Source organism: Siniperca chuatsi, linkage group LG3, assembly GCF_020085105.1.
Source record: "Siniperca chuatsi isolate FFG_IHB_CAS linkage group LG3, ASM2008510v1, whole genome shotgun sequence".
Taxonomy (NCBI): domain Eukaryota; kingdom Metazoa; phylum Chordata; class Actinopteri; order Centrarchiformes; family Sinipercidae; genus Siniperca; species Siniperca chuatsi.
In genome coordinates this window covers 34810120-34831210 of record NC_058044.1, presented here as the reverse complement: position 1 = coordinate 34831210, position 21091 = coordinate 34810120, and the positions used below count along the sequence as shown (strand labels likewise).

General features: G+C 43.8%; 1 protein-coding gene across 1 annotated transcript; it reads left to right on the top strand.

Annotated features, from left to right (window-relative positions):
- Window positions 1-2693: 2693 nt before the first annotated feature.
- On the top strand, window positions 2694-20979 carry LOC122871355. The gene is made up of 9 exons (XM_044186376.1): window positions 2694-3761; window positions 4820-4953; window positions 8822-9004; window positions 11767-11833; window positions 12986-13959; window positions 15941-16178; window positions 17529-17587; window positions 17740-17842; window positions 19632-20979. Exons 1-9 carry the CDS (start codon window positions 3245-3247, stop codon window positions 20858-20860), a joined length of 3504 nt encoding a protein of 1167 aa, XP_044042311.1. The 5' UTR covers window positions 2694-3244; the 3' UTR covers window positions 20861-20979.
- Window positions 20980-21091: the final 112 nt, after the last annotated feature.

The following is a 21091-nucleotide window of genomic DNA, read 5'->3' as shown; positions in this document are numbered from 1 at the left end:
AGGAAGCGTGGCTCCCACAGCCACTCGCCTGCCCTGCTGCTCGCCTGAGCCTCTTTTCCCGGCTGGATCGCAGCAGCACCCAGTCCCTTGTCGCCACCGGATCGCAGTCGCCTCCTTTCCCGGCTAGATCGCAGCAGCACCAATCCCTCGTCGCCGCTGGATCGCAGTCGCCTCCTTTCCCTGCTGGATCGCAGCAGCACCGATCCTTCTTTGCCACTGGATCGCAACCGCCTCCTTTCACGGCTGGATCGCAGTGGCACCGATCCCTCGTCGCCGCTGGATCGCAGTCGGCTCCGGATCGCAGTCGCCTCCTTTCCACAGCAGCCGATCGCGGCAGCACTGGTCCCTCGCCGCCACTGGCTCACAGCAGCACCAATCCCTAGTCGCCATTGGCTCGCAGCAGCACCAATCCCTCGTCACCGCTGAATCGCAGCCGTCTCCTGCCCCGGTTGGACCGCAGCATGCCACTGGACCGGCTGCTGACTTCCCTGAATTCTCTGCTGGGTTGCAGCACCAGCAGTACAATCCTTTTCTGCCAAAGTGGCAGGCTCTGAGTTCCCAGACATCACTGGGTCTGCCAGCTCCTCTACCAGTCTCTCCACCGCCGGCTTCCTGTCCTGCTGTCCCATTGCCGGCTCCCTGTCCTGCTGTCCCGGCCATGATCTGGTTCTCCGTCCTCCAGAGTGGTTCCACCTTCGCCGCCAGCCTCCAGATGGTCTCCGCCTTCGCCGCCGGTCTCCAGAAGGTCTCTGTCTTCGCTGGCCTCCTGTAACCTTCTGCCTGTGCTGCCAATTGTTGTTCCTGTCTTGTGTGTGTTCCTGACATTTGTGTGTATTGCCGTTGGTGCACTGTTCATTGTACCTGGTTTCTGTGCCCAGTGAATAAAATAGGTCCAAGTACAGAACCTTGTGGAACTCTGTGACTAACTTGAGCATACACAGAGGACTCACCATTAACATGTACAAACTGAGATAAATCTGATAGATAGGATTTAAATGGCTTAGTGCGGTTCCTTTAATGCCATTACATGTCCAGTCTCTGTAATAGGATGTGATGGTCAATGGTGTCGAACGCAGCACTAAGATCTAACAAGACAAGTACAGAGACAAGCCCATTGTCTGATGCATTAAAAGGTCATTTGTCATTTACACCGGTGCTGTCTCTGTGCTGTGATGCACTCTAAATCCTGACTGAAAGTCCTCAAATTATTGTTATTTAGAAAGTCACACAACTGATTGTCGACTGCTTTCTGAAGGATCTTAGAGAGAAAGGGAAGGTTAGATGTAGGTTTATAGTTGGTTAAAACCTGTGGATCAAGAGTGGGCTTTTTAAGAAGCGGTTTAATTACAGCTACTTTAAAAGATTGTGGTACATAGCCTGTTAATAAAGACAGATTGGTCATATCCAGTAAAGAAGTGCTAATTAAGGGTAAAACATCTTTAAACAGCCTAGTTGGAATAGGGTCTAAGAGACAGGTTGATGGCATAGATGAATTAATTGTTGAAGTTAGTTAAAGAAGGTTGACAGGAGCAAAGCAGTCAAATATATATCAGGTTTTACAGTTGTTTCTAAGGTTCCTGTTAGATGGTATGACTTGTTGGAGTATAGTGAGGGAATATATTTCAGTGTAATTTTGGGGAATATTGTTGAATATTTGGCGTGATTTAATTCCTGTATATTTGAACTCTGTGAATTTTGCTGTCTTCCTGTGTGGCATCCATACACATGTGACAAATGAACAGGAAGTGGAGTTTTGTTTTTTGAAGTGTTCAGAAAAGTAAAAAATAAATGAGTGGATGGTGGAGCAACACGGTTGTTTTACCGTTGGCTTTGCCACTGAGCTGACTCGACACGTAAGACAATCTCATGTCGTCCTTATGATGTGGTTATTGATTAAGAAAGTTTAGGATAAAGATGAGAACAATGCAGCCACTACATCAATTTTATGCTACTTTATACTTCTACTCCACTACATTTCAGAGGGAAATACTCCACTACATTTATGACAGCTGTAGTTACTAGTTACTTTACAGATACATATTTTACATACAAAAGAAAGGTTATGATCAATCGATTGTTGGGTCTCTGTTAATAATATTATAAAGAGTACAGTCTAGACCTGCTCTATAGGAAAAGTGCAATGAGATAACTTCTGTTATGATTTGGCGCTATAGAAATAAAATTGAACTGAATTGAAACTACCCACCTTGACTAGCTACAACACTAACATGCTGCTTACATGTTAATGCACAGCCATAATAACAGGCCTTTTTCACTCAGCACATGTGACAGTAGGAAAAGCGCCGGTGTAAATAATCAAATGAATGATGGCTGAATTCAGTGTCAGGGTCCTATTGTTCATGCTGGCTCACACTGCCATGGCTCACTAGGACATTTCGGGCACCATCATTAATGTTTTTACTAACACCTGCGATTTTTCTACTGCGACAAGTCCAAAAGTTTTCAATATATAATATTTTAGATATATATATATATATATATATATATATATATGTATACACTGTATATATATGCCCCCCCCCCCGGCCTGTTCAATGTCCACGTCTGGCCCATGTATTCGAAACACAAGAACATCATATATATATAATGTATTTAATTATATATACAAATGAAGGTATTTCACCACATTGATGCAACAGTCTTGTAAATCCAAACTGACCATAAAGTAGTCCTGCTTACTGATGTGCCCACACACATACAACCAGAAATATTGAAGGGATAGACACCTCAGTATATACCAAAATGTCTGACGGTTGAATAATTCTTATTGTCTCAAGGTATAAATCATCCTATCTCCCACCCCTAATTATAATACTGTAATATAACACTGGCAGGGGGTATTCTACAAAATGAGTACTTTTACTTTTGATACTTCTGTCCATTTACTTGAGCAGGATTTTGAACGAAGTAATTTTACTGGTAATGGAGTATTTTTACATTGTACTATTGCTATTTTTTACCTTTTAAGTAAAATGTCTGAATACTTCTTCCACCACTAGATATAACTGCCATATTCCAGATAGCCATAGTTATTTGCTGCACTCACACTTTAGTTTACTTTCCGTTTTCATTTCGCTGGTGCAGAGACCCATTTTGCCCACATGGATGAATAAAGTTGCATCTGATCTGCACTTCTCCACGTGGAATTACCGCAGCAAATGTACTGTGAACTGTAGGCTGCTGTGTGGCAGGTCCGCTCCTGAACACAGGGGGCGCTATTGTAATGTATTCATCGTTCCTACTGGAAAAATACTGTCAAAAATTAGAGCTTCCGTGCAGCCATCATATCAACAAAGACTCCACAGTCCGGGGGTCCACTTTTTCTGCGTTATACTATAGTAGTAGTACCGCCCAGTCATGCATTTCATTTAGCCCTGCAGCGTTTCCAACTGTCGGTGTTGTTTTTAGGACAAACATCAAAAAGGCCGAGTGTTTAAAGCTCGCTATGACAATGTCGACTGCCATGGACTTCCACTCTCAGATTGCCTCCATCATGGAGGTGCTGGCTAACGCGGCCGTCGCAGAGATTTGTAAAGTTGTGGACGACGGATACGCGGTGGTTCATCTGGAAATGTCCCGGAGCCAGAAGGAGAACGAGTTCCTGCGGAGGAAAATCAAACTGCTGGAGCTGCAGATCGCCAGGTACCGAGCGGAGAGAGCGAAGGGAGCGGAGGGCTCCTCCAGCAGCCGCTTCCCCGGGGTCCGCCTCCTCACCCGGCAGAACAGGGACTCGCTGGCGGGTATGTAGCGCCGACACCTATAACGTTGTGCATAATCTGTTCAGCGTGTATTCACAGGTACGTCAGCCCATCCTGGTGAGCTCAGCGTTATGGATGAAGCTAACAGTGTCTTATTTCAACTGGACCTCAGCTTTAAAGGGCCGCGACACGTTAAATGTGGAAACAGTTAAGTCCACCCAGTACAGCGGAGGGGAATGGACTTTATGTCCTGCTACTGTCAGCATTAAAAATGATCTTTATAACAGACACAGCTCTCTTTCTATCAAAAGTCTCTGTGAGAACAGCTGACTGTGGCCCGTGGATTAGCCACAGTATTATATTAGATTACATATATTTTACTGTAGATTCATTCATTCTGGTGGGAGGAGATATAGGAAATTATGTCAGAAAAAGTAAATTCTATCACAGAAAATTTCAAAAGCATATTTTGCCACCTCCATAATTTTTGGTTGAACACCATCAGCTTTGAAAGCCCTCCTCGCTGCTCTGGAGGCCTTTGTTAGCTGCTGACTTTGATAAACTCACCTGCTTTAACAGTAGCCCATCTTTAGCAGCTCAGGAAGTTCTTTGTTTCTGTTAGTTTTCCTTGATCAAATGCTGAGATCAAATGTGGAATACCTCAAGGATCCGCTCTGGATCCTGGTGGGTTTTCTCTGTGTATGTTTATGTCATCATAACATCTCTTTACAAAGCTACACAGAGGTTGTCACCATCAGCTATGAACACGCCTTTAAACAAATACAGCCACTCATTGACTCCCTGAGCACCAGGTTTGCCACTATCATTGTTGGTGTCATCTTTAATAACAGTTTGAGGAGCAACATACCAAGAAAGTAAGATTGTAATAACCTGCCGTAACACAGGAGTTAGACTAGGTGTTAAATTGTGTCTCACTAATAAGCTGTGCTGCTTAGTTGATTTAACTCTGTGCAGAGATACTATCTCAACACAAATGGGACGTGTTTACAGGCTACATCTGTTCTTTTCACAGAGAATGCTATATTGAGTTTAGTTGTAGTAATTAGTGGCTAATTACTCTTCTTCTTCTAATGTTCCAGCAGGCCCCTCTCTGCAGGGCAGGACCAGGTTTCTGAACCGAGGTCCAGGGGCTCAGCAGTCTGTGCAGAAGACCCAGCCTATCAACCTGGACCAGGATCCTGATCAGGAGGTCGTCACCACCACCAAAACTGAGGTAGCTATTCCACAGTGCGCCAACACCAGAAAACCATCTTCATATAGGCCGCTCTGTGCAGGATTCCAAAATGTCAAAATGTCACAGGAAATTAATCTCTGTGGGTTTTGGACTGTTGGTCGGACAAAATGAGACATTTGAAGATGTCACCGTGGAAACTGTGACAGGCATTTTCCACTATATCTTATGGACTAAACGATTAATCGATTAATGGAAAAAATGAACAAAAGATCAATTGATAATGACAATAATCATTAGCTGCAGCCCTAATGTTATCAAGCAAACAGCATCAGTTCTAGTGTTTTAAGCTGGAATCATAGCTATAAGTTAAGGGGTTACCATGGCTATGTGCACTGTCTCCGTAGCTACGTCTTAGGCTATTAGACACCACACGGAGACTGCAAGAACTGTGATTGGTCAGCGTGTTTCTGATGCTGGTGGAGATAGTTGAGGGTGAAGGCAACAAGCTGAAGAAAGACTGTGGTATGAAGGTAGAGCGAGTCGTCCTCTAATTGGAAGGTCGGCGGTTCGATCCCGGCCTCCCTTAGCCCGCATGTCGAAGTGTCCTTGAGCAAGATACTTAACCCCAAATTGCTCCCAAAGGCTGTGCCTTCGATGTGTGTGAATGAGTTAGTTTCTTTGTACTGTTGAGCAGTTGGCACCTGTGAAGTGGTGTGAAGCACTTTGAGTGGTCTACCACAACGCTTCTGCTGTTGTGAGCTGACAATGAGCCATGGACTTAAATATGCACACACACACAGACCTGGTCGTGTTACTGGCTCCATATTTGAATAGATGATTGTTTACCATATATGGTGATTTGGAGGTGTTCCACTAACAGAACTGACACACAGTTATACTATACACAGGAGCAGGATGACACAGTGACAGTTTGCTGAATTACTTTCAAACAGCTTCTATTTAATTCAATTAAATTTTATTTATTTATACAGCGCCAATTCATAAAAGAAGTTATCTCATTGCACTTTTCCTACAGAGCAGGTCTAGACTGAACTCTTTATAATATTATTTACAGAGACCCAACAAATCCCACGAGCAAGCACTTGGCGACAGTGGCAAGGAAAAACTTCCTTGAGGCAGAAACCTTGGACAGAAGCAGACTCAGGGGGGGCGGCCGTCCGCCGCTGCTGTAAACAGACAAACAGCTTCTACTTTGTATTGTTGTAGTGAAGCATAGATAGTCTTTCACATCACATCTTCCTGTGATGTTCTAACCTCTTCCGCTCCACCCCTCCGTACCATAGACCTATTTTTGTCTTTTTTTTTGGGGGGGGGTGTCTTTAGGAGGAGATAGCAGGTCAACAGTATATGCCACATATAAGTGGTGTACATCATCTGAATGCTGGAAACCTGAAGATTAATTTGAGATGCAGCTCGGCACTGTGCGTCAAGTTTTTCTAATCATAAATCTGTAATAAATATTGTAGTATAAGGGTTTAGAACATTATGATGGAAGTATATGATGCTCAATTATGTCTCAAAAGTTGTTGCAGCAGTTTTTGGTTGTTACCATTTGTTACACAGATTTGGTGCAAAATTTAACCATTTTTGACCACTAGAAATTGATTTAAAAAAAAGGTCAAAAATCCCCTCCAGAATACCAGATTAAGACACCAAGACCTTGAGGAACACCATAGACAAATTCATGCTGCGATTTGGTATCAAAAACTTTTGACATTTGGAGATTTCAGTAAGAATTGCATTTTTCGGCAATCGGATGGCAAGCACTTCTGTTCTGGAAATTGCTCAAAAACCTCCTTATTGTCAATATACCTAGGGAAGCCGCACATCCTCTGAGTGCCCTGGGTCTCTAGTTTGTGGTTGTAAAGTTTTATGAGACTGTGATTATCCTCGAGGTCACAATAGGTCATTTTATACAGTGAGGTCTAGTTTCAAAAAATGGTCTCACTACGATGAAATGGCTATGGGGACTAACATGATCACACATGAATACAATTGGAATTCATTGAATCCACAAGAACCTCAGCTTTCCAGTCATACCCAATACTGTTTAGGGACCCCGGTATGCAGAAACACAAATTTTAAAATAGGAGATAATAACACATTTATACAGCATGCAAAAAAACCCTGCATGGGATTAGTATAAAGTGGGCATGTCTATAAAGGGGAGACTCGTGGGTCCCCATAGGACCCATTTTCATTCATATTTTGAGAGGTCAAGGGACCCCTTTTAAAAAGGCCATGCCAGTTTTTCGCTTGCCAAATGTAGCCGAACTTTGGAGCGTTGTTCAGCACCCCTCCCAACAAGATAGCGTGACATGGTTGGTACCAGTGGATGCCTTAGGTTATCTAGTTTCATATGATAGCAGTATCTTCACTTTAAAAGCCGCCTCTGAAGACAGTAATGACGGCCGAGGACGTAGGTGTCCTAGTGAAGTTTAAGAGGCTAATGATGTAATAGTGCAGTAGTTATTAAAGACAACTCTTGAACGCATCCTTTCAGACTGCTGAGAGGAAGCTTGTGTGTCGGCAGTTATTTCAGCTTGGGCATGGAGACTACAAAGAAAGAACACCTGAGTTACAAACTGGAGATGTGTTTGGAACTCAAACCATATTAGAGACTAAAAGTCAGGATTTCTCGGCCTGTGCATCATAGACAGTGACTTTTATTAATGAGTCTGTCTCATAACTCTGTGGAAGTGCAAAACGAAATCCCTGGACTACCCCTTTAATGAGTGAAGTCTCTGAAGTCACTCACATGCATTCCATTTGTCCTCTCATACAGTTTGGATGCTACATTGTGTGTTGTTTCAGCGCTCCAGCTTTGCTACCAGCTGAAGAAGAGCAGCACGAGTGGACAGGTGACAGAGAACAGGAGGACCACAGAGAAACTGAAGTCAAATGTTAGTGCTTGTGAAGTCTGCACTTCTAATGTGTTCATGAGAATACAGCAGCAGACTGGGAATGGGCTTCAGTAGGGTGTGTCATACATCCGTTTTGTCTTGCATGAGTCACATATACACATGAAGGAGAAATTAGCTACAAATAGTAAATCTGGCCCACAGTGTCTTTCACCAGTGTTCAGAATGAAAGCAGTAAACTACCCAGCAGTTTCCCCCTTGAAAACATCTATTTGCACCTTTAACAGTTTGCAATCATTTCACATTAGTGCAGTGACGTTTTTCAGGTTAGTGGTGAAAATGAAGCAGACAGGATGTATAGCTGATTACACCACATGTACATGACATCTAATACAAAGGGTGTCATTTGCACTGTTCCACTAACAGACTGTCCAGCTGTTATAATCCAGATGGGAGAGGAGGTGATCACAGTGTTAATATGCTACCACACGCTCACAGTGAGAAGCGTTAGGAACAGCAGCAAGTCTTCTGTGGACGTTTGTTTGCCCTGGGTTTCACCTCTCAGGCTCCATACAGGCTGCCCTACCCTCTGATGGGCCACATACAGTGCTCTGGGATGAGGAAAACAACTGCACTTCCTCTACATGTTTGTTGAGTTAAAAACAATTCTCTATTTTAATTTACAGTTAATATTCTCCTTAAAAAACTACAATGGAACATCTGTCAAAGAAAAAGTAGTAAAGGACAGGGTTCTTTGTAGTAGAGAAAAAAGAAAAAATTGGGCTTCCGTTATTGTGGAAAACAATAGCCAGTTTCATCATTACGTGTTTGCTAGATTGATATGAATGTATATGAATACAGGAAATAGTGGTTAAAGAACCCCTCCAACTTCTGAAAGTGCAGTCCTTTATCATTGTTTATCATTTAGTATAAAACTATAGGCAGCAGGTTTATTCTTGTAATTGTTTTATAATGGGAGTTACAAAAACCATGGACCTTTATTTTTAATTGGTTTGTCCTCTCAGTCAGCAGAGCCTGAGGAGGACGGGGAGCTGCTGATAGTTAAGGTGGAGGGAGCGATGGAGACCAGAACCACCAACCACGCGATGCCAGTAGACGCCTGCATGAGCAGCAGAGGAGACGCAGACACTGCCGCCTCGAAGGACGCCAGCGACGGCCAGCCAGCCGGACGCCACAGCGAAACGGAGGTCAGTGGATCTGACATAGACACCTTTGTTGTCGGCAGGACAGCCAAAACTGACAGCAGCGGAGGTGACACTACCCACAGTTCCCAGCCAGAGCTGACAGGAAGTGATGTCAGAGCAGGGGACAGTGAACCGCCGAACTCAGACGCTGACACGACGCCACGCAGGGACGGCGTGCCAGCTTCCTGTGATGACGTAATGGACGGCAGGAAAGATAATGAGGCTGCGTTAGACACATCCAAGTCCTGCCTGTCAGAGGTGATAGTCATTGATGGAGGGGGGACATCAGACAAGGAGGGGGAGGAGTGTGAGTGGTCAGACATAGACCAGACAAAGAGAGAAGCAGGCAGAAGAAGAGATAGACATGAAAAAACTACATCACCAATGATTCAGTGTGCTGGGCTGGAGTCAGTGCAGGTGAAGTCCTCTCTGCAGGCAGGGTCTGTTCTCCCTCATGATGACAATCCAGGAACATCCAGTGGTGGAACCACCTGCAGTATCAACTCCTCCAGTGATGCACACAGCGTGGCTCTGCACCGCCCTGCAGGCCACCACAAACCCTTCTCCAGCAGCTTCCACCTGGCTTTCTACCATGCCGTCACCATGGAGCGCCCGTACGGCTGCACCAGTTGCACCAAGCGCTTCTTTCTGGAGTCCGACCTGCAGAAGCACATGGCCAGGCACACCAGGGAGAAGCCCTACACCTGCCTGCTGTGCGGTAAGAGCTTCGTGTGCCAGAGCCAGCTGGACATCCACCGCAACGTGCACACCGGAGAGAGGCCTTTCAGCTGCTCTGTCTGCAACCGCCGCTTCTCCCATCCCAGCAACCTCAAGAGGCACCAGAAGATCCAGCATTGAACCCAAAGACCAGACCAAAGTTTTATAGCTGGGTTTAAGGACTAGACAAGGCTGTTTTACACAATACTGTTTCACTTTTTAATCCTGAGGCTTACCTTTTAAGACTTTTCAGAGCACTCCATTTTTTATTAGAAACAGCACGAGATGGAAGAAATGCAGAGCAGACGAAAACATGATGCAGTAAAAAGTCAAATGTGATGTGTGCAGCCTTAATGAATGACGCATGGTGAGCATGAGGGACGCCTGCCTCCTCTTCCTTCATATTATTATTTTCCAACTCACTCCTGCTGTGATACCACTCCCTCTGTGCACCAGGTGCTAAATATCACCCAGCATTTTGACTCTTTGAAGTCTGAACGAAGCCGCAAGGAACATTTATGTGACAGACACCGACTGTATGTCCGAGTGACAAGAAGCTGTCACTTCAACAAATAAATAAATTATTTTCCTTTGATTTCATTTCCTCCCATGATGTCATTAAATTGGGATGTATTTAGTGAAATCACTCATCAGTTCTTTAGTGTCTGCATACTAGATAAAAGGCAATAAAAGAACATCAGTATAAATTCAATCCAATTCAATTTTATTTATATAGCACCAATTCAGGTTATTTCATTGCACTTTTCCTACAGAGCAGGTCTAGACCGTACTCTTTATAATATTATTTACAGAGACCCAACAAATCCCACCGTGAGCAAGCATTTGGCGACAGTGGCAAGGAAAAACTTCCTTTAAGAGGCAGAAACCTCGGACAGAACCAGACTCAATTGTGGGCGGCCATCAGAGAGAAAGGTGGGGGGGGGCACAATGCAAATACCACCTAGAATTTTAAAATAGTAATAATGTAATGGCAGTGGTAACATTAATATTAATAAATTAGTAATAATAGGAATGACAGTTATAGGAATAATAATGTCAGCATCAGTAACACAGCCAATAACAACAATTGTAGTAGCAGTTGGCAGCAGGCGGCCCACAACCACAGATCCAGACTCTGCAGCTCTGGAGGCAGAAATACCTGCTGAAAGCGACAGAAGGAGAGAGGAGAGAAACGACAAAGCACAAAACTGACTGACATTAACTGAACATCATTACCATTGTTGTGTATGTTTTAATAAGAGAGTAGTGGAATCAGGTGTTTGGCTTCTTTTTCATAGATTTCTATTTTCTATCGAATTAATAAAATATTTACAGATATGAGTTTTCACATCATACCATCACATGTTTTGTTTTCTAATGAGAATTCCTGTTTCTCTTTTGCTCATATTAACAAATATATGAATATATATGTATGATCACAGTTGTGATGATACTGCATACTACATTTCTAAATAAATACAGCGTGTGGACATGGATGCTGCATGTGAGCAGTTGTAGCGTGCTTTCACTGTTTGTATTCTGCAGTAAACTGCTTTAAAAACCTGGCTGAGGTTTTCCACATGTGTAGACTGCTTTTACACTTTAGACCTTCTGTCACTCAACCTCTTAGACCTTCTCACATCATTTTCAACATGTAACTGCATGTTTAACCATTTAAAATATCCTTTTAATCAGAGCTATGGGCTCACCAAAGAAGAGAGGGAAATTTACACATACATTTATACTCCTGTATATATATAGTGTAGTGTAAATATGCTAATAAATCATATTTTCAAAGAGTTTCATTGTATGGTGTCATTTCACATTTTAGTCACAGTGGAAGCAGGTGTGGGATGCACCTCTTTCCTGCAGCTGAAAAGAAGATTTACACAAGTGAATAACTGATCTCCATGAAATGATTTGATAATATCTAGCACATATATCATATAAACATCAACCCAATGGCTCCTATTTGAAATAATAATTACTACTGTGTCAGAGCCTCATGGGTTCTTTGTGTCAGCTAAATACCTCCCTCCTCTTTCCAGGGCCACGGATGTCTGAAAAACATGAGCAGCCCTCAGAGCAAGGAGGAAAAGATGGATGAAGTGCAAGGTATCAATCTGTTTTTCTGTCACATCGTTTCCTGCGGTGGAAATACCATTCAATCATTGCAACTTCATGCACTCAATGGTGAGGGTGCCTTATTTTGACTAAAGTTTAGTCCTCACCAAACTGTACAGAGCACGTCCATGTTTACCTCCTCAGCTGTTCTGTGATGTTTCATATCAAAAGACAGAAAGGAGGCAAAACATAACGCTGTTGATAAAACAATAGATTTCACTTTTAAAGAATTTCCTTATTGTCAAAAAATCCCAGACTCAAACCAGCAATGTGTCAGTCCGTCTCTCAGTACAGACAGTTCCTGTCTGCGGCTCTCAGCTCCGAGCCCATTGGTTCCTGCTGAAGACGTAAAGCTTAATGTTTAAAAAGGCTCAGTCAATTCCTCAAACAGCTGCTCGCTGTAGTTTTTATCAGACAGGAGGAAACAGTGCATCTGTTGGGGACTATTTCCAGCGGCGGATGAATCCAGTGTGTGTGTTCATGGTGATGAAGCGACATGTCACCCAGTGCAGCAGAGCGGCTCACTGATGTGTTGTAATAGTTTCTGGACAACAGTGGAGCTCTGCGGCTCAGAGGAAGAAGATTTAATACTTGTTAGTAGATGCATTCAGTGTTGGTTTGAGTCTGAACATGAGACTGGAACCTTACCATTTATACTGTAGGTCATCATCTCCATAAACATTTTCAAAATGTCATTATTGTTACAGTATGTGTCGTAGAAAAGGTTTCAGTATGAAACAGTATGTGGTAATACAGTTACAGTATGTGGTAATACAGTTGCAAGCAAGCAAGAACTGTTATAAAAACATCCAAGGTTTCTGACTCATCTGCCAAACAGCAGTGCAGGAAATGACCAAACTAATATAATCTATTCAAAATGTCCATGTTTTTTTTAGAATTTGTAGTTTGATTTCTCATGAATGGGATGTTTTCCAGCATTTTCTCACAATTTTCAATACAGTAACTGCTCACAGCTGGTCGGCAGGGATGTCAAGAATACACAGTTGTAGTTATTAAGCAGAAACGTGCAGCTTGCATACTCTTTGAAGCTGGTGAGACAGTATATTTCTATGTAAACCCTTGTTGTACTGCACTGCATGTAAAAAGAATCTCATTCTGTTTTCTTTGCTGTGGGCTCATCAGGTGGCACCCCCGAGAAACACACTCCCTCCCAAACGCTGCTGGAATGGCAGGAGAGCAGCGAGACTGAAGATCTGAAGCGGCCATCTTGTTCCACATACACACCAGAAACCGTAGCAGGAAACTCATCATTTAGCCAAATAAGGACAAATGCTGCCTCTAGCTTCCCCGCTGTTTCTAAAAGGCCTCAGTGCGACATGGACCAGGTAAGCCCTGCGTCGAAGCTCGACATCGTCGTGATCAACTCACTTCCCAGTGCAGCGGAGGACACCAGCGGCGGGGCGTTGTTGTCTGGACGACGCGGAGATGACGGAGCTGAGGACGTGACATCTCTCATGGGTCAGGGCAACACCACTGTGAGGTCACAGTATCAGCCGCTGCTGTGTATTCAGATCAATGAGCCACCCAGTGATGTGATGTTTGAAGGTAATGCAGCCTACAGTAATCACATTTCTACCTTTAACAACCCCCCTGTTGCCATGGGGACAGTGGACTCCCAGCAACAACAAACCAAGCATTCTTGGTCTGGGGTCCGGCAGATGGACAACGCCCACTTCTCCAGTCAAAACCACCTTTATCAAGCATCCAGCAGTCACAACCAGGAGTCTGGGTCAGCCCAGTCCCAGCAGCAGCCGCCCTGCCTCCCCTATGCCTGCACCTTCTGTTCACGCCGCTACGCCCACCAGTGCCAGCTGCGCATCCACGAGCGTGTCCACACGGGGGAGAAGCCATACCAGTGCGTCCAGTGCGGGAAGAGCTTTGGCCAGGTCTGCAGCCTCAAGCGCCACCAGATGGTCCACACGGGGGAGAGGCCGTTCCCCTGCCCCCACTGCGGGAAGCAGTTCTCCACCTCCACCAACCTGAAGGTCCACCAGAGCGTCCACACCGGGGAGAAGAGGTTCCACTGCTCCAAGTGTGGCAAGAACTTCTCCTTCCTCAGCAACCTCATCAGGCACCAGGCTCTGCACACCGCCAAGTAGAGCAAGTTACACAGGGACGAGACTGCTTCGTAAACCCCCTGTATGTACCTGAGAGGACAAATGAACACGAACACCTTCCAATGTGATGCAATCAGGACAACACCACGACCATCCAAGGCTATAGCATTAAACTGTTCAACTGTTCGTATTATCGAGTCCACCCGCCGTGGATAGATATGTCTGGTCTTCATTTCAACAGCATTTGGTCATCATTTAGTGCCATTTCATGAATGCTGTCACTGATTACTGTATTGTTGGGAAGTATTCATCCATGTTACTCTGTTTTTCTTTGGATTCACTTTGGAAAAATGTTTGGAAAGTCTTAGATAGCACAGCAGTAGCATTCCTGGTCATTAAAAGGATCATGAGTCTTCCTGTAGTTACTGAATCAGGTTTAGTTTTGAAAAGAATTGATGAAAAATTAGTGATGTACTTGATCATTTCTACTGGGATTGTGGCATGTAGACATTTGAAGAAACTCAAACAGATCTCCTCTGTCCTGTCATGTTAACAGCTCTCTTTACTTTGCGTCATGTACACTTAACTTACGTGTGCTAATCTACAGTAGTTGCTTCCAGGCAAAACAAGCTTAATGACTTGAACGGACGAACAGTTTGCACAAGCAGCTGATGAGGTGATGCTGACACCCAGTGAATTCATCACAATACTTAAATATGGAGGATCATTTCACCCAGAAATCAAATTAAAAGGAAAAGGGGGAGAAACATGAGAGAACAGTGAATTAATTAGTATTGTACTAAAAGGTAAAGGAAACTAAAAAAGGAACTTTGACAAATGGATGTTGAGTCATTTGGAAAGTAAAAAAAAAAATTGAAATGCAAAATAGAAATGCTCACATTTATAGCGTAAATGGAAAATGGAAGAAGAAAACATGTAGAAGAAAACAAATGAAAAAGGAAAGCAAGTTTAAAGCAGCATTAACAGCTTTTTGGCCACTTGGTGGGAGTAGAAACAAGCTGTGAACACACATCTTTGGCATATCTTCACCTTTTCAGTTGATATGTTGAACTTGTGATCAAACAGCTGCTTATTTCCCGGTCCAGCAGCTACGGAGCGACATGACGCTTCATCAAGAGGCGAGTCTGTGTCTCCTGATGGATGTCAGTCCAGCATCTCTGTTAGCTCCATTCAGAGCTGTAGAATCGAGACTTGGACTCCACTCAGACTTCAGTCACCAAAACGAGGACTTGCAACTGGACTTGGACTTATCCTTTAAAGACTGATTGCAGAAACAATCCGACGGTTTAAAGTCAAGACACCCAAATATGACATGGTAATTTGATTTCCATGCATCCATTCAGCATCTATCGTCTCCTGTAATTGTAATGCGGAAATCAAATAGTGTTAACAAACCCAGAACAATAAAATAATAAAATCGTATTTAAAACATAATGAAATTTTGTACTACTACAACTAGTAGTTAGCTGGCAAATCCAGAATTTTTAGGATCAGTGTAGTTTTGGGCCAGCAAAATACATTCAAAAACAAAAGGTTCAGGTTTCCCCTTGTTCCTGGCAGTGTGGAGAGGGCTTCAGAAATAAACCAATATGCTTAATAAAATAATAAAACACATTTTTTGAAGGAACCGTTAGCAAGGCGTTCTTATTGGTGTGTACATTATGTGTAGGCTACATTACGGGCCTTGAACTCATCACCTGACCAGTATTTCTAAAATCCTGGCCACGGCCCTGGCTGCAGAGCCAACGCTTTTTAGTGCAACAAAGATTCACCAATTTCTTTTTAATCTGGTAATTACGGTACTCGAAGGAACAAGCTTGCTGCACACCCGGAAGTAAACAAACAACATTTCCATTGAGAAGCGCCGTTTTTCTAACGGCAGTCACCACGGAGACTCATTGCTCTCACGAGTCTCCGGTGTGACCATGTGAGGCTGACTTCATTTCCAACAAACGACTTGAGAGTAGTTTTGCTGGGAGAAGCAGTGCCGGACCGTTAGGGCAGGATGGCGAGCTCTGTGGATTTCCACGCTCAGCTCGCGTCCATCATGGAGGTGTTAGCTAACGCGGCGGTGGCTGAGATCTGTCAGCTCGTGGACGACGGGTTTGCCTCCCTGAGGCTGGAAATATCCCGCAGCCAGAGGGAGAACCTGGCCCTGAAGAGCAGACTGCGGCTGATGGAGGTCCGTTCCGGAGAGCACTCCCACAGAGAGCTGGTGGTCTCCTGTACCGGGAAAGGTTAGCTGCTTCATCCGAAACTAACCCAGCTTTGTGTCCTGCGTGGAGAACATTAGACACCAGGCTCCACTCAGAAATTAGACATTTTAACAGCATATCATGATAGGCACTTCACATGATGATGCGTGGTCGTTCCTTTTTTCCTTCTAACAAGATACTTTTATGTTAAGAGAACGTTTTGTTGTTATAATGGAATATGGAATATATTTATCTCAGAAGAAGGAAGCTTTGTCGTTACAGCTAGGTAAGGCATGTTGTCATATCGCGGGAACACAACATGATTATTGATGGTAGTATGGAGCGCAGGAGGTGCATGTGTGTTAATGAGTTACACCTGCTGCACTCCCAGCAGTACTACATAGGCTTGTGTGTGTGTGTGTGTGTGTACACTAAATATGATGTAATATGTACGGCAGCACATTGCTGACCGTTTGTCATTCTAAAATGAGAAAATGTTCTTGTTCTAACAATAAAACCTTTTTACGACAGTATATTAACATGTTAGAATGATGTATTTCTCTCATTATTACTACATATTAAATAAATTTCTTTTAACTGTAAACCCTTCTCCTGTAATAACACATCATTTATGTGGAGTGACTCTTTTACACGGCACCAACATACCTTGTTGAAACAATATACTTTTGTCATTATGACAGCATATGTTTGTCGTTATAACGTGAGAAGTAGCTATGTTCTTATAATGAATAATTTATGTAACAATGAGAAAGTGTCTTGATATGACAAGATAAAGTGTTACTGTATGTTGTTCTGGGAGAAAAGTTTCTTGTTCAAATAAAATATGTAGTAATAACATGAAAACAGCTTGTTATAATGTAAAAAGGATCCCATTAAGCATTTTCATCTTCATCATAATAACAACTGAACAAAATGTCTGTGTCATGATGGCAGCAATGCGCTGCTGTAGTTAGTGAGCTTTAGTGAGCAGAGTCTTGGAGGGAGGCACATTACAGTGCATCATCATCATCTTCATCACTATATGTCCACATACTTTAGTCTACTTTTGGTCTGGGTCTGTTGTCCTGGTTTGGTCCTCTTTGTTCCAATAGAGCACTGTCAGCAAGAGGGGTACAGTAGTGAGGGTTTTCCAGGCTGGACAAAGACAACATGGACAACCCTGGTAAACGTGTCAACTTTAACATCTAACAACACTCTGCCATGCAGGGGACAAAAACCAACTATTTTAAGTAATATATATTAAGTCCAGCACGCTGGAGAATACTGACACTCAGCGCTTCCAGGTTAGTGCTGCAATCTGTGCAAAGGTCAGCTTGTCTTACGCTATCTCTTCTTCTGTCCATCTCCCTCCTCCCTCCTTGTCCTTATCAGGTCATAAAAATGTAAGGCCTCAAAAGGGAAAAGGACATCAATGTCCACATACAGTAGAGGTGAGGAATTCATGCTTGCTAGCTCAAATGCAACCAGTTAAAGATTGTGTTAAACGGGCATTGAAATAAGTATGTATGTAATTTTCCAAATGTAATGAATGAAAAACAAAAAAAGCACCGTGGACTTCACATACATGTTTTCTGTCTGTCAGCCGGTGGAGCCAGAGGTGGTCGTGATAAAGAAGGAAAGGCTGGAGGAGGAGCTGACAGGCTGCAGCGTGCTGGAAGACCATCAGACAGATCCCAACAGCAGCAGTATGTATGGAAGACTTTAAGATGCTGTACAGAGACAAAACATCGAACGGGCAGATACAGCTCACTAAAGGAGCCGCTAGCTGGCTACATTACAACAGAAATGTGCTGGCAGTTTTACATGTCAGGCTGCTGCCTAAACCTACAGCAACAATCTTACTAGGCCACACCTAATAACATTTCCAGCACAAGTCTGAAGTGAATGCTGTCACATTAATATAAGGGCAACAAGGTGAAATACAGAGAGAGTAAATGTGGCAAATATCACCCAAGAATTGTCGGTCCCATGTTAGAGACTTTAACATAACAGTTCAAGTCTTTCTTTGAATGCCCAGAAGCTGTTATTTTAACAGATAGATGAAGCCAGCAGTGTTACAGATGCTATGTCTTGAAAGTGTTACACGTTATCAGGAAACCTGTTTGCCAACCTTATCTCCTATTAGGGCTGCACAATTAATTGAAATATTATTGAAATCGCAATAAGTGCAATATCCAAATCACAGAAGCTGCAATGTTCTGATGAAGGTCAAATGTGTGACAAAACAACATTATAATGAAGAAGTGTAGTGCTGCAGACACGCCCCGGCCTATAAATCTTGTTCCTCAGATGGAAGACAGCATGTTTGTTTGGTATAGACCCCAACAAATGGCACATCATCATGATTTTAATAATTTTTTCAGTGAAAATGAAAATGGTGATGCAAAAATGATCATTTCCACTAATCGTGAATCACATCGCAATCCTAATATCTGTCAAAATAATCGCAATGTGATTTTTTTACCATCTCATGCAGCCCTATCTCCTATTAATTACATCCATTCCTTAGCTAAATCGATTTAGCGGAAATGCCACTGCCACCTGGTGTGCACCTGTTTCTCCTCAGCTGTTTTTGGACAGTCCTATTGAAAATGCTTACAAGATATTCACTGTCAATATTATTCCACTGGATATTACTTCTGTATCAGTAAGGAGCAACTACAGTGTGGTTAAGGGAAGATGCCGGTCGTGGTTAAATGAGAAACACTGCTGACTACTAGTATAAGGCAGGAGCCACCTCACAGCCTCACAATGCATAGTGGTCACACACATTTTTAAACATTTTTTAATGTGTAGGGAGAGGAAATCTCTGACTGTCAAATCTTTTTGATATCAATTAAAGATATACAGTATATGATATGAAATCAATCAGAGATTGAAGTAGTTTGTAGTAGTATGTAAAGCTCTGCAGGACTTTAAGGACATTGTAATGTTAACCAAAGAGTTCCATAAGTTAGGGCCCCTTTGTCTCATTGAAAACTGCTCATTCCGCCTCAATTCCACCAGTGCAACCCCATCCCCCCTCAGAGCTACCCAAGAAAAGGATTGTTTCATTTTTTTCTTTATTGAAATTGTCTTTAATGGTTTAACTGCTTGATTCTATTTTTGTCTCCCTAGGTGATGGTCTAAATTGATTCAACACCCTCTCCACACTGTCAGTCATATAATTCTGCAAAATGAAATCCCTTTCTATTTGAATTAATTCATGCATTTAATTTTTTCCTAAAAACAGTCAGTTTCAATGTATTGCGTCTAGATTATGTAATAATCAGCCTTAAAAACCTCACTGTGTGTAGTCTGCATCTATTTGTCGAAAGGAAACTCACACTGGTAAATACAGGTTGTGGTGTGAAGCTGTGGAGTAATGCACGGTAGCTGAGTTAACGCGTGTTGATGCTCTCTACAGTTACATAAGAGTAAGAATGGAAGACTGATACAGTCTTTGTCTTTTTTGTCCCTCTGTTCATTCTCTAGTTGGACCTCCGTCTCCCCGTCTTGCTGCTGGGAGCGACCGCCCTCTGAGTGTTGAAGCAGAAATCCCCAGAGTCAGTGTGTCAGGTCGCTATGAAAAACAGGACTTTGGCAGACCTGAAGCTCCGCAGCAGGAAGAGAAAGAGGGTGTGGCGGAGGCCGGTACACTGGGTCCGTATTCTCATCCAGCAGACCAGAGCCACAGGGCCGCACCAAGAGGTTCTGGTCCAAACGGAGCCGGCGAAATGACCAAAGGAGAAGACAAACATATTGTGGATCCCAGTGACTCTCTGTCTGCTGAGTCCAGTAGTAGTACAGGTCCTGATGTAGAGACCGCACTGATAAAGACACTGGATTCGGAGCTGTCACTGACAAACACTGGAGTGAATGGTTTGTGTGGTGCTGCAGCAGACTGGAGGGGAGAGGCATCAACAGCAGTCCAACTGGAGGCTGAACCTTCCTGGACACAGAATCCTTTCGTTTCTGTCATTAGAAATGAGTGTCTGAGTAACAGCAGATTAACCAACAGTCAGCACACAGAGAGTGAACCAGCAGAGCTGGACACCCGCAGCTTAGACTCGTCCTCCTTCGACGACTTGTTCTGCTCTCCAGAGGTGGCCCGGTCTCTGACGGCTCCTCACAAACACTCCACAGATGGAGTCACAGGCATGGAGGAGCCATTGTCATCCTCATCTTTTCCTTTCCTGAGCAGCTTCGGGAACTCTTCCGTGTCAGACTCTCTTACCGTCTCCTCCTTCAGTAACGCCTCCTCTGACTCCAGGAGCAGGAGCTTTCCCAGCAGCACAGAGCGAGCGTTCAGCTGCCAGCAGTGCGGCCGCCTCTTCTCCACCTCCAGAGACCTGGTGGTGCACCAGCGCTCCCACGCCGGAGAGAGGATCTACCACTGCCACCTCTGTAAGAAGCCCTTCGTCCACCCGCACCAGCTGAAAACCCACCAGCGGGTGCACACCGGGGAGAAACCGTTCAGCTGCGCTCAGTGCGGCAAACGGTTCTCCCAGTCCAGCCACATCAAGAGACACATGAGCGTCCACACGGGGGAAAAGCGCTACAGCTGCAGCCTGTGTGGGAAGCGCTTCTCGCAGGCCTGCAGCCTCAAGGTGCACCAGGCCGTCCACACTGGAGAGAGACCCTACAGCTGCACCAAGTGTGGCAAGAGCTTCTCTGTGCTGGGAAACCTGGTCCGCCACCAGAGCGTCCACATCGGCAAGTGAACACACACCAAACCAGAATGGTCTGAAGAGGGCATACGAGGTCCACGGGGCTCGTTATCATGTCTGTCAGAATGTATGTAGCTGTCATTTCTACAATAAAACAAACAGAACTGCCTCCAGATGACTGTTTGGTCCTCATGAATTCTGCCTGTGTGACTGAAAACGTTAACCTGGTGGAGAAATCCTGACTTTTTTTCCAACTGCATTAGAACATTTCTAATGTTATTAGGG

Bases quoted from the DNA above. Each gene is read 5' to 3' on its own strand.
- LOC122871355 (XM_044186376.1), top strand. From the start codon at position 3,245: ATGTATTCATCGTTCCTACTGGAAAAATACTGTCAAAAATTAGAGCTT. The intron at 13,960-15,940 runs TAGAGCAAGTTA...CCGGACCGTTAG, and splicing joins AGGCTCTGCACACCGCCAAG to GGCAGGATGGCGAGCTCTGT. The intron at 17,843-19,631 runs GTATGTATGGAA...TTCATTCTCTAG, and splicing joins GACAGATCCCAACAGCAGCA to TTGGACCTCCGTCTCCCCGT.